Source organism: Carcharodon carcharias, chromosome 3 (genome assembly GCF_017639515.1).
Source record: "Carcharodon carcharias isolate sCarCar2 chromosome 3, sCarCar2.pri, whole genome shotgun sequence".
Lineage (NCBI taxonomy): Eukaryota > Metazoa > Chordata > Chondrichthyes > Lamniformes > Lamnidae > Carcharodon > Carcharodon carcharias.
The window spans coordinates 202,357,915-202,372,400 of record NC_054469.1 but is presented as its reverse complement, the minus strand read 5'-3'; the positions used below and the strand labels follow the sequence as shown (position 1 = coordinate 202,372,400).

Genomic DNA, 14,486 nt, shown 5'->3' with positions numbered 1-14,486 from the left:
ACCAAGTTTCCCTTGGATCACTGAGCAAAGATGGTGGGTTGGGGGAGGGGGGTGCAATCTGCCCACAGATTTTTGATATAATTGTATCTCTTCAGGCTCTGCATCCGCCTGCCACAGGTTGGCACACCTCACCTCACTTTGCTGATAACATCATGTTCCCATCCAGCCAGAAGAGTCAGATCGCCAGTCCTGCCTCCTTAATGTCATATGTTTTGTGTGGGGCAGACAGATGTTTTGCCCCATACACGGCAACCAAGAGGAATTTCGGAGCTATAATGTATAAGTGCTACGGTTTGAATGTTTGATGTTAAAATTAACTCACTAGAAATTCTACAGATCCACACTAGGGCACACCTGTGGGGGCAAGGTCAGGTGTGGGCATGCTTTGAAAATAGTGCTCAGGGATGGTGTGTTAGCCTTCTGATGCTTTCCTGGCACGCTGCTATTTTCAAAGGGAGGGCTTGAGCGAGGGAGGTGTGGGGGAGCTGCTAACCTGCATGCCTTCAATTAACTGGCTGTTAAGTAAGTTGAAGAGCTTGTTAACAGGTTGGCAAGGGACAGAATTAAATTTTCAAAGGTTAGAACAGGAAGAGCGAATGATCTGGGGCATGCTAATGCACAGCTGCCAGGAGCACAGCGGGGAGCCATTATTTATTGTGGCTGCTAATTTAATATCCTGGAGAAAAAAAGGATAGTCAAAACGAGGCGCTCACATGCAAGAGTGGGTTAAGTATCTGATGGGTTTGGTCACTTGTTTGGACTGTGAAGCCGCTAGCTCTCTGCTCTCATCTGCTACATTCACCCTGACAACACCAAGCCTGTCGTGGCTGCCTCTGCATTTGAAAATCACCCTCCAGATCTAATCCCCGGTTCCAGGCTGCACCCGGTGCCACTAATAGGACCCCAAATTGGCACCAGCCCAATTAGGGCCTTTGCACATAAAAATCACATTGTGGCGGGACACAGAAATGATCTCAGCATCAAGTACCCGACCCCAGATTGAAAATCCACTCCATCTCCATGCACAAAAGGACTGTTTCACTTAGGGCTGAATTTTCCCCCCGTCAGGGGCGAAGTTGAAGGGCGGGTGCACACAGGCGCGCTTCTGATCGGGCGCGGCAACATTTTACGTGGGCGGGCCAATTAAGGCCCGTCCAGCATGACGTCCGTGTGGAAGTGCTATGCACTTCCTGTGTGGACGGTGGGGGGGGCGGAGGAATCCCAAAATTGAGATTGCGCTCTTTTGCGCATGTGCACAAAACAGAGCAGTCATCTCCCTGAGGCTAAGTGCTGCCTCAGGGACATTGGCTTTAAATGTAAGAAAGCTAAAAATAGAAAAATAAAATTTCCCTAACATGTCCCCTCATGTGACACTGTCACCTGAGTTGGGACATGTCCACAATTTTTACAAAAACTTTATTAAAATTTTTAAAAACCTATATGAAACCTCATCCTGCCCGTGGATAAGGTTTCATGCTTTTTCTAATTCCTGCCGGGGCTCCTGGCCTGCCCACCAACCTTAAGGCTGGACGGGCAGGTCCACTAGTTAGTTTAATTACTCTGTCAATGGCCTCAATTGGCCATTGACAGGTCAGCGGGCGCACAGTTGATATTGCTGTGCCCCCACCTTCCTGAAAATTTAAATGGAGTGCAGTGATGTAGGGGGTTTCGCCCAACGTCACCGCGCATCATTTTACGCATCAGCGAGCGCCTCACCACCCCCCACCCCCCCCCCCCCCCCCCCCCCCCCCCCCCCCACTCGCCAACAGGAAAATCCTGCCCTTAATGTTAGCATTAGGATCATATGTAAGTGGGTCGTTGTAAAACAATATGCCCCGGAGGCTATTAAAGAAACTTATTGCCAGGTGATTATTGTTTTGTAAAAGCAAAATACTGCGGATGCTGGAAATCTGAAACAAAAACAAAATTAGCTGGATAAACTCAGCAGGTCTGAGAGCATCTGCAGAGAGGAACACAGTTAATGTTTCGAGTCCGTATGACTCTGATGAAGAGTCATACGGACTCGAAACGTTAACCGTGTTCCTCTCCGCAGATGCTGTCAGACCTGCTGAGTTTTTCCAGCTATTTTTGATTATTGTTTTGTCTTGGGTTTGGGGTCTAGATAGGCCTCTTTTAAGGGTTTGCCTGGTATCCTAATGCTGCCAGACTGTTATTCGTAAAAACCATTCTTGTTTATTTCCAGATCTATGCACATCTCAGTAACTTTACACAAGGTTATATTTATGCGTCCCTCCAGATCTGTCTCTTAGTCATGTAAATTGCATCATAGTTACATCGGTAGTTACGTCAGTATCAGGTGCTCCTGGTGTTAGGCCTTTACTGTACAATTGTTTATAGATAGCATGTTTTATATGGTTTCTGCATTAATTGAAACCTTCTTTATTATCAAGGAATATTTACTAGCCAAGGTGTAAGTTGAAATGTTACTATAATCTACAAATTGAAGCAAAGATTAGTCACATATATCATCATATAAGAGAGTATCAGGAGCTCAGGGTTTGCATTTGGTTAAATAAACAGCAACAACCTGTACCATAATCTTTCACTAAACAGGAAAGCATCACAGCACTGTGTTAGCATGTAGGGGGTAGATGACATTAAGACAGACAAGTTAATGGTTAGTCCCTATAATAGAGCTGTAAACTTGAAGTAAGAACTCATTTTAAAAACAGCACAGTTCACCAAAAACATGAATAAGGTTCAGAGAGTGGACAGCTTTCTCCATCGATTAGTTGCCATGTTTTTAATCATTCTATTTCTAACTGTAATCTTTCAGGAACCATACTAAGCATTTTGCTAAGAGCTTCTTGGGTTACCTTATCCTGTTGGCTTTATGGAAATATGAGATCTTTGCTACAGCTGAACTGTAGATCTAGTTTAATCCACTCCATGCTCCCATGTGTTGCTTGCCCTAACGTTTTGCTACTTGGCCATCTGGGATAATTAGAACTTTTGCAAGTTTAATTTGTCAACAAGACCAACAAAGTTTTGTCTAACATTCCCTAAGAAACCACACGTTTTTTCTGTACTTACAATTGTTAAATATCACAAATTAAATGTTTAAGAGTCTAGTCCAAAACAGTTCATAAGAACATAAGAAATAAGACCGAGAGTGGACCATATGGCACGTTGAGCCTGCTCTGCCATTCAGTATGATCATTGCTAATCTTCAGCTTCAAATCCACTTTCCCACCCACACCCCATATTTCTTGATTTCCCTGCGAGACCAAAAATCTGTCGATCTCAGCCTTAATTATATTCAGTGATGGAGCATCCACAACCCTGTGGGGTAGAGAATTAAAAGATTCACAACAGTTCCACTTGCAGTGGTTTAGAATAAACAAAAGTTTTTTTTCCTACAGATTCAGATTCTTGATCTCGTGGTGAGCTAATTTGCCTATGTCGATGCAAGAGTTAAATATATGAGGCCTGATTCCCCCTTCCCCACCCTCTCATGACCCGCCCCACCCCCGTCAATTTAATGGATTTGGAAATCAGCCCGGAAGCTGTTCCACCAACTCCCAGTCGGAAGTTCCCACCGTGGGTGTCAGCCGTCATTGAGTGATGGTTGGGAGGATATTTGAAACTTAAGTCCATCCCCAAGGAATGTAATCAGTCACGAAATGATAGATTACTCTCTTGCACATGCCGTGTTTAATTTGTTTTTTAATCAGACTAATCTTCAGCTGTCCCCATGAGCAGCATGAGGCTCGGCTGCTTGTAGTGCCTAAGGCCCTGCAGCAGCCATTTTCCTCCCTTCCCTAGCAAAGGTAGGAATCTCACTGGAATGCCAACAAAAATCACTTAAACGATAATCACTAGCCTAGTTGAGCGGGTGCACCGACTTTTCACCAAGATTCTGCCAAAATGCAAAATCCCAGCTATGAACATCAAAGTGTTGAGAGAGGTTAGTATTTTTTTTTAAAGTTTATGGAGAATGTTTGAGGAATTGGTCGCTCCAGCTTTGTACTGCCCACATAAACACCTCCAGGAACTGTCCTGTCAGCCGTCCATATGTAGTGCCATGAAAATGTGTGAAATGACCGAAATTCTTCAATATTTATTTGCAAGTCCCACACTGACACAGCTGTTGACATCAAGAAGCCATGAAACTGAGCTGACTTCAATTCTTAAAAATTAATGGTCAATTGTCTCTACATCTTAATTTTTTAAAAAATGGCCACCGTACTAATTTCTAATCAAAGGTTCCAATAAACACCAATTCCTGTGGTATTTGTCCCTACAGGAGCTGAGAATGTGTAAACAGAGGTATGAAATGGAGCGCCAGCACCAGCAGGCTGCCCTCCGCCATCTGCGCAAGTGCCTTGATCTGACTCATTGCCTGCCTGCGTCATCATACAGATGAACGGAGGAGCTTCACCTGCTTGAGCAAGGGCGAAAACCACAGCCAGGAAAAATGTGCCCTTCAGTTATCAGTAATAAGAAGGTACAGATTTGCATTGAAGTGAATAGATTACAGGATAAGTTGTTCCTTCCAAGCAGATTGATTCGTTTCCATTTATGTAGTTATCATTTGCTTCAAGAATCATCGGGATACAGCGTGGAACTTCTCAAATGTACTCTCAAACCAAACTGTTCTACTGACAGGAGGCTCCCATTGCCAAACAGCTCAGCTTGCATGCTTACCCTACACAGCCAAGCTAGATCTAAAGCTATATTGAGGACTTAAAATGCAAAGCTGGATGCTGACACTTTGCGGATCCTCAGGTTACAGTAAATAATGCAGAAAAGGCTACATTAAAGAAATGAATGTGTAAACCAAGTACCTTTCTGTATTTAATGAGAAATGTATTTTTGTTTTGTCTATGACTTGTACATCAGCTGCAGAAAGCATTTCTTGCAAGTTTGAACCAGAAGCGAAAGTTAGTTGAGAAGGCCTGCTGTATAAAATAAACTAAACATGCAAGACTTTAAGCAAATACAGATGCTGATTATTAGCTATTCATTTATTTTGTGTGGTTCTGATAAGTTATAAGAGTAGAGACGACTGTCACCCATGTGACATGAACACTTAACGCATTCTTATCAAATTCCCCGCTGCAACATTAACAGAAGCGTTAACCTGTTTCAGGTCATTGCCTGTATTAAAATGAAGCAAATTTGATGTGTGTATTCAGCATTCATAATATCCTTTCTATCCTCTACTTTCTTCAAAGTACATTTTTTAAATGCCACACATTGCCTAACGTTTGGATCTATGTATTGTTGATGTTTATATATATTAACAGTGAATCCTTTTTGGTTTTGTATATTACAGTATAGTTTTACAGCATTATTCGGTGATTATAAAGTTAAATGTATATTTTGAAGTTCTGCAACAGGTTTGCTTTTAATTCAGTTTTTGGTAATAAGAAGGTACAGATTTGCATTGAAGTAAATAGATTAATGCAGTGCTAAGAACAGGTTTTTGTAAAAGAATAGATCTGTTATTTTACTTTGTTGCTTAACTAATATAAATGCTGAGCAAAAACTACCTTTTACTACACAGCACCACTTCTAATATTAGAAATTACTTGAAGTACATTTTCTATTTTTTTGTAATGAAGTTAATGAAAGCAGATTTCTTGTTATCACACAGGTACATGAAACGGGCCTCACTTTGAGGAAGAATAGGGATCATAAAATGTCTTTATTCCCAAGCATCAAGATATTTTTAACAGAATATACTATGTGAGATTTTTCAGTTGCCTATAAAGGCAAAAGTTTAAGTGAATGGAGTTAGCATAACATTGTCTAAAATAAAGATTTTTAATTGAATATTGTATAATTATGAGCATTAAGGGAATTGTTGTATACAATCTGATGCATTTTTGAGCTATGTAGTTTTTTTTAAGAAAAGGGCCTCTGCGCAATTAAATTTTTGCTGCAGCTAAGTATTTCATAGCTAATCCTAAAAAAAAGATAACATTTAAACTGTTTTAAGAAGTAACTCTTCTCTTAAATTATTAGTGGAATAATTTGGAATTATATGACTCTTTACCTAAAATCCCCCAAAATAAAAACAAAAAAACTGCGGATGCTGGAAATCCAAAACAAAAACAGAATTACCTGGAAAAACTCAGCAGGTCTGGCAGCATCGGCGGAGAAGAAAAGAGTTGACGTTTCGAGTCCTCATGACCCTTCGACAGAGTTCTGTCGAAGGGTCATGAGGACTCGAAACGTCAACTCTTTTCTTCTCCGCCGATGCTGCCAGACCTGCTGAGTTTTTCCAGGTAATTCTGTTTTTGTTTTGGATCCCCCAAAATAAGTTGGTTTTCTTTCACTCAGTCATTATCAAGCATTAGCCAACTGAACAAACATCCTAAAGATGAGGATAGCCAATTAGTTCTTTAACAAAGCCTAGCCTTTACCATTAGTAACAATTTTCAAATTGTAACAGGTATTTATTATTTGAAGTCATGATTTTTAAGTATTTATTCAATTTGTCTGCTGTGACTAAAATAAGCATTTGTTAATAAAGTTTTGTACGCATCACGTTTCTCCTTTATATCAATATGTTCCGTGTGATTTACACTTTTCTTTCAAATTGTAACCTTTAGAAGGCCTTTAGCATTGGATAATTTCCGTAAATTTCTGCATTCACACGTTCACATCACACAATTCCCTGTTCAGGTGTGTAATTTATGTACAGCCACATTGCACCACACCAGTTTTCAGTTAAACGTTTAAGAGGAGTTCAATGTGTCACTTGCTGCAGAGCTATTTTACTCTGGGGATGTAAGGTTTTGCCTTCAACTAACCCTGCACCCATTCTCATAATCCTGAATTTTCAAAGGATTGGAGTTCAATATTAGCTGGTTGTATATAATGGAGTCCTTTCCTCCATCTTTCTTTTATGAGGGAAACAATATCAGACCTTTTCTACAGCAGCTGTACCAGATGTTGATACTAGTTAAAGCGGTCTCCATACTTTTGTCTTTGAATCTGAAATAAATTATTGCTGACAATGCAGAAAATGTTCCTGACGACCCTAACTCGCTTTACAATTGCTTTAAATACTTCATCTTGAGCTTCCTCCTGATAGAAAACTGTTAAAAAAATACCAGCATAACTATAAAGAAACTGCGAAAACAGCTCATTCACATCTATTATTCCCAAGTCCAGAACCCCTAAGGCCACTTCTAAAGAAAAAAAACGACAGGCAAAGCGTTCTTGGTGTGTAAGTAAAATTTTTTAGGTAGCTACCATCAGCCATGGCTCAAATGGTGGCACTTTCACTTCTGAGTCAGAAAATTGTAAGTTAAATTCTCATTGTACACTTGAGCCTATAATCGAGGTTTACAATTCACTGGAGGATCGAGGGAGCTCTTTTGGATTAGATGTTAAACTGAGGACCCATCTGCTCTCTCAGGTGGACATAAAAACACTCGTGGCATATGTGAAGAAGAGCAGGGGAGCTCGTCCTGGTGTTGTGGCCAATATTTATAATTCAACCAACATCACTAAAACAGATTACCTGGTCATTTTCTCATTGCTGTTTGCCAGGACTTTGCTGTGTATGTTTGAGCTGATGCATTTCCTATTTTGGGGCATCCTGAAGTCATGAAAGGGGCTTATATGCAATAAAGTAAACTCTTGCTTTTCTTTATAACAGCGTGTGTATGTGTATATATAGCAAAATAACTCTTAAACACAGCAAGTCAGATATAATGGCATGTACAGCTCTGTGCACACCACTGGGTTTTCCTGTTAGACAAAGGCTTTCGAGCAGGATACTGTGCAGTATTCAAAAAAAAAACCTTTCATAGGCACAGAAAAAGCATGTTCCTTTTTCAGCAAGGGAGTTTTTGAATTGTAAACATCACGCATTCCCTTTTTACACCTAGGATTTAGGATTATTACAAAAATGCACCATGGGAATACTGTGGATAGATGGGCTAGATGGACCAAAGGTCTGCTTCTTTCTGAAATGATTATTGTGAGGTTTTAGAGAAATCACACTCGAAGTTCAAATGTGAAAGTGAATGCTAAAACCCAGATCAGAACTGTCAGCTTTTAAAGCAGCACAGGATCCTGTTATCTGTTAATTCAGCTCGATGGTCCAGAATTTGGAAGAATCCAATGAGTGAGATATTTAACTTAAAACACAAATTATGTAGATTGAATATTATTAATACATGTGTTTTTAATATTAATTTTCTTTTGGTCGGTTGGGGTGTGCGGAGATGTGGTTTCAGGCCAACTAAGGACAGGCAATTAGCGGCAGCTTTGCCCAGTTGCCCACATCCCAAAAATATTTCAATGCCAAATCAAAATTGTTTATAAACAGACTTGGCCATCTCATGTGCCGAATTGAAGTAAAAAAGACACTACCATCGACCACTACTATCTAGAAGGACAAGGGCAATAAATAGGTGGGAACACCACCACCTGGAAGCTCCCCTTCAAGCCACACACCATCCTGACTTGGAAATATATCACAGTTCCTTCACTGTTGCTGGGTCAAATTCCTGGAACTCCCTCCCTACCTGCACAGTGGATGTACCTACACCACATGGACTGCAGCAGTTCAAGAAGGCAGCTCACCACCACTTTCTCAAGGGCAACCAGGGATGGGCAATAAATGCTGGCCCAGCCAGCGAAGCCCACATCCCGTGAATAAGTAATTAAAAAAAGAGCAAAACACACCATAGAGGCAGGAGGGTGAAATACATTGAAATATATTTAAAAAGAGAATATATAAAAAAACAGAAAATCCATTAGAACTTGCCAGATTCGTACTGAAAAGTCGAAGGGGGTTATTTCCATGTTAAGCACTAGGTGAAAATCATGTGATAGCAAAATGGCTTGCGGTTTTTCTTCCAGTGACATCAATGTCTGCAGCAATTTACATGAATGCAGGGCACTGGTGAAGCGGGGACAGCGGCTACTGAGGGTAATACGCTGCATTTTCTGAAGGTGATTGCTGGGTGCTTGTTGCTGGTTCAAGGGGAAGATGTTAGGACTGCAGGGGAGCTTTTTGAGTTCCAAGTAGGGGTCTGAAAGCTAGGCTAGAGGTCTGGGGGAAAGGCCTGCATTTTCTGGTGTAGAATGCAGGGCATGAGAAGCGATTCACACAAAAAAAAGCAGGGCCAGTGCATGGGAGGGTGTGGATCTGAGAGATATTTTGAATCAACAATAGAGGTGATAAACCAAATGGGTAAATTTATAAATTTACACCAGTTGAGACCTAACATACACCTGACATTCCAAGGAAATTAATAATAAACCAAGGACTGGAACTCACTAATGTTAACGTCAGCAAGATAATATTATTGGAGCAAATAATGCCACTAAAGATTAACCATTCCCAGGTTTCTGATGATTTCCACTTAAGGGTTTTAAAGGAAGTACCTAAGGAAACAGTCAATGCTTTACCATAATCTTCCAAACTTCTCCCAATTTGGAAATCATCCCTCTATATTGGAAAATTGCAAATGTGTCTCCATTATCTAAGGAAGGTGAGGGAGAGAATTTGAGAAATTTACTGCGCAGAAATAGGCCATTTGGCCCACTGTGTCTGAGATGGCCAACATGGAGCCTTCCAGCCTAATCCCACTTTCTAGCGCTTGGTAGTCTTGTATTTATATGGCACACAGCACTTCAAGTGCATATTGAAGTGTTATGAGAGTTTCAGCTTCTACCATCCCTTCAGACAAGGAGTTCTAGATCCCCAGCATCCTCTGGGTGGAAATAATTCCACTTGAATCCCCTCTAAACCTCCTATTTCTTACCTTAAATCTATGCCCCCCAGGAATATGGACTCTTCAGCCAAGGGGAGTAAGGCCTTCCTATCCACTCTATCTAGACCCTTCATCATTTTGTATTCTTCAGTTAGGTCTCCCTTCAGCCTCCTCTATTCCAAAGAAAACAACCCTAGCCTATCCAAACTCTCCTTATAACTAAAATTCTGCAGACCAGGCAACCTCCTCAAATCTCTTTTATGCCCTCTCTAGTGCTATTATATCTTTTCTGTAGTGTGGCGACCAGATCTGCAGGCAGTACTCCAGCTGTGACCCGACCAGCATTTTATACAGTCTTAGCATAACCTTCCTGCTCTTATATTCTATGCTTCAGCTATTTAAAACAATTATCCCATATGCCGTCTTGACCATCTTATCGACCTGTCCAACCACATTCAGGGATCTGTGGACATGCACTCCAAGCTCCTTCAGTTCCTCTATACTTATCAGTATCCTACTATTTATTGTGTATTCCCTTGCCTTGTTAACCTTCCCCAAATACATTACTTCACACTTCTCTGGATTGAATTCCATTTGCTACATCCCACTCACCTGACCAGTTCATTGATATCTTCCTCCAGTCTAAGATCTCTTCTTCATTATCAATTACATGGCAAATTTTTTGCATCACCTGAAAACCTCTTAAACAAACCCCTACATTCAAGTCCCATATCATTGATATGCACTGGGAAATTATATACTAGCTAGGTTAACATCTGTTGTGGGACCGTTATTGGAATATATAATTATGGACATTGTAAAGGAGTACTTGGAGGAATTTGAGCTAAATCAGAGAGATCATGGATTTGCAAAGGGTAGGCCATGTCCTGCAAGCCTAATAGAATTTTTTTAAGGAAGTAATCAGGAGGTAAGGTTCCACAAAGGTAATTATTAGAAAAAAGAAAAAGAAGACTTGCATTTATATTACACTTTTCTTGACCACTGGAAGCCTCAAAGCTAATGAAGTACTTCTGAAACGTAGACATTATTGTAATGTAGGAAACGCGACAGCGAATTTGCAGGCAGCAACTTCCCACAGACAGCAATGAGATAATGATCAGATAATCTGATTTACAATGTTGGTTGAGGGTTAAATGTTGGCCAGGACATCAGGGATAACTCACTGTTCTTTTTTAAAACAGTGCCATGGAATCTTTTACATCTCCAGAGCATGCAAATGGGACCTTGGTTTACCGTCACATCTGAAAAACAGCATATCTGACACTGCACTGGAGTAACACCCTTGATTTTTCTGCTCACGCACCAGAACGGATCTTGTAATTCAAAGGTGAAAGTGCTAAGACAACTGAGATACTGCTAACAGCTAAAATTAAAACTCGTGGAATTGAAAGCCAAATATTGCTCTCAGGATATTAGTTGGATGGTTGAAGATGAAGAGTGGGGTTAATGGGTATTTTGTACTCGAGTTGAAAGGTTAGGGGTTTAATTAATTACATGTATTAATGGCTTAGATAACACAATAGAGAGCCATTTATCCCAGTTTTCTGATGAGACAAAGATTGGTGTATAGTAGATAACATAAAATTATAAATGATAGATTAAGTGAGTGGAAAAAACTGTGTTAGATGGACTTTGATGAAGTTACATGTGAATTTCTCCATTTTGGGCCAAAAAAGAATAGATTTGAATATTTTTAATTGGTAAAAAATCAGGAACAGCCTTTGGAGGTCCAAAGATATTTAAGGATCCATGTATACAGGTTACTAAAATGTAGTAATCAGATGCAAAAAGGCTAATGGAATAACTAGAGGGCTAGATTATAAAGAGGATGAGGGTTTGCTACAGTTTTTATAAATGTCTGGTTAGACTACATCAGAGTACTGCTTGCTGTTCTGGGAACCTCATCTCTTAGGAAGGTTATAGATTTTTTAAAATTCATTCTTTTTTGCCCATCCCTAATTGCCCTTGAACTGAGTTGTTTACTACACCATTTCAGAGTCAACCACATTGATATGAGTCTATAGTCACTAAGACTAACTTTTAACTTCAGATTTTATTATTAGTTGGTGAGATTTGAACATACCCCCAGCACATTAACTTAGCTGTCAGCCAATAATGTTACCACTACACCACCATCTCTGCTCTTTTAATGTAACACAGATTCACCAAAATGTTACCAGGTCTCTAAGGGTCAGAATTTGAGGAGAGATTACATAAACCAGGTATGTATTTTAAAGGGTGATTTGATTGCAGTTTGAGGATTTTGAAATAAATTGATCAGGTAGATAGAGAGAACATTTTTCCTCTAGTGAAGGCGGGGGGTGGGGGTGGGTACTAGCGTACCTAAGCTTAAAATCAAAGCCAGGCCATTTGGCAGTGAAATTAGGAAACACTCCATGCAAAGGGTGGTGAAGTGGGGAGCTCTGTCCCACAAAAAAACAGTAGAAACTAGCTCAATTTAAGTCTGAAATTGATAGATTTCTGCTAGTCAAGAGCATTAAGAAAGAAAGACTTGCAGCCAAATGACGTAGACAAAGTTAAGATAAAGATCAGCCATGATCTTACTGAATGGCGGAATAGGCTCCCAATGCTGAATAGCCTAAATTTAGCTCAGTTGAGACAATACTTTGTTCCCTTTAAATATATGGTAGCATTTGTGTAGTAAAAGTAAACTGGCAAAACAGCTGTTAGAGAACTCACCTAATTTTTCTCCACTTTACCACCAAGCAGTGAAGACAAAAATATACCATAAAATTTCATAAAATGTAAAATAAGGTACAATACTTCCCAACTCCAGGTGGCACAATAGGGAAGATGTAACAGCGTTAGTCAGGTTCTACAGCATCACCTTGTGGTGAGACAAGGAACTGTTACCAGTAAAGAAATTGAAATTCCCATTGTAATGCCACTTGGTGGTATTACTGGCAACATATACACATGTAAGTAAACATTGAGTTTTAACATTGGAATTCCATGGGAAAAGCTTACATTGCAGATTCCAATACAGTGTGAGACTACATTAGTATTTTGATATCTTATATTAATGAGCTGACCTGTCATTGAGTGAATTAGAGAGAAGAGAACAAAGGCCCGAAAAGGATTTGGAAAGAAATTTGAGATAGGCTCAGAAATAACCTGTGTTTTAATTGGAATTTCGATGATTTGGGCTTTTACTGCTGATATTTTCCTCATGCTCAGCGGGGGCTGGTATCAGGACCACTGCTCATTTTGATAGATATTAGTGATCTGGACTTGGGCATCATTCCAAAATTTGCATATGACACAAAACTCAAACATGAAGTAAAACAGTGAAGAGGACGGTAACAGATTTCAGGAGGGGATAGTCAGACTAGTAAAATGAGCAGACAAGTGGCAGGTCAATTTTAATACAAACCATAAAGTGATTCATTTTGTTTGGAAGAATGAAGAGAGGTGATATAAACTAAACAGTACAATGTTAAAGCTGCCTGGGGGTGGACATATACAAAACTTTGAATGTGGCAGGACAAGTTATGAGGCTGCTTTAAAGGTATGTGGCATCCTTGGGCTTTAAAAACAGAGGCATATTTAGCAAGGAGGTTATGCTAAACCTTGTAAATCACCGATTAAGTCTCAACTGGAGTACTGTGAGCAATTCTAGGCACCACACTTTAGAAAGGATGACAAGGTCTTAGGGTATGGAGGAAATGTAATAAATGGTATCAGGAATGCTAGATTTCAGCTATGTGTAGAGCCTGGAGAAACAGGGAATGTGCTTCTTAGAGCAGCCAAAGTTAAGGGGAAATTTAATAGAGGTGTGTAAAACCTTGAAGTGTTTTGATAGAATAAATAAGGAAATAACTGATTCAAGTAGCAGAGGAGCCACAGGTGAGATGAGAATAATTTTGTTTTATGCTGTGAGTTATGATGATCTGGAATGCACTGCTTGAAAGGATGTGTGAGCCGATTCAATGATAACTTTCAAAAGAAATTGGATAAATATTTGAAGAGGAATGGGCACAATAGGCTGAATGGTCTGTATGGTATCATTCTATGATTTTATAACATAAAGGATGGTAAATGCTGAGCTGCTCAAATCCCAGAGGGAAACTTGAAACAGCTGCCACAACTGTTCTGCAATTTGTATTTTATTTCGAGATGCGTGCCTTAAATTCAGTAATAATAAGTCCACCGAGTCTGAGATTCTTTACAAAACTAAATTAAACATTTAATAGAAGAAAAGATTTTAAGCACATACATAGGTCTACATATTACTACTTTAATAACTCCTAAATCCCCTAATTAATCTGACTCCCAGTTACACCTCTGCTAGGACAACAATAAAACAAAATATATTTTAACAGACCCAGGCAAAGCACACAATACCCTGGATAGTAATATTCAAAGTGAGTTTTCTTAGCTTCAGTTCCTGTAGACAGTAACTTGATGCCCAGAGGCTAGACGCTTTTCACACTTGTATTAGATCTTAGAACACCTTCCCCGTACACATAACCTCATCTCCTTTATACATGTTTCTCTCATTTTAAGGTAAATTCCATTGTTCCAATATGTTTTTGCAACTTTACTTTTCTCATAATATAAATCTTTCATAGTACTCATATTATCAATAACATTTGGGAAAAATAAACGCACTGCTTGGCTTAGCTTTTTATGGCTAGGTGTAACATCTTACCATCTTTGAAATTTAAACTTACCTAATTCATCTAAAAATTCAAATGTTCCTCACACCTCACATTCTAAAACTTCAACCCTGTTTATGTT

At 39.7% G+C, this 14,486-nt stretch overlaps 1 protein-coding gene across 1 annotated transcript in view; it reads left to right on the top strand.

Moving 5' to 3' along the window:
• LOC121276601 (genetic suppressor element 1-like) overlaps positions 1-6,036 on the top strand; it is a 323,710-nt gene extending 317,674 nt beyond the window's left edge. The window contains exon 17 of the mRNA XM_041185215.1: positions 4,268-6,036. Within this exon, the coding sequence (XP_041041149.1) occupies positions 4,268-4,387 (120 nt within the window). The 3' untranslated portion in view covers positions 4,388-6,036. The remainder of the gene's footprint in view (positions 1-4,267) is intronic.
• Positions 6,037-14,486: the final 8,450 nt, after the last annotated feature.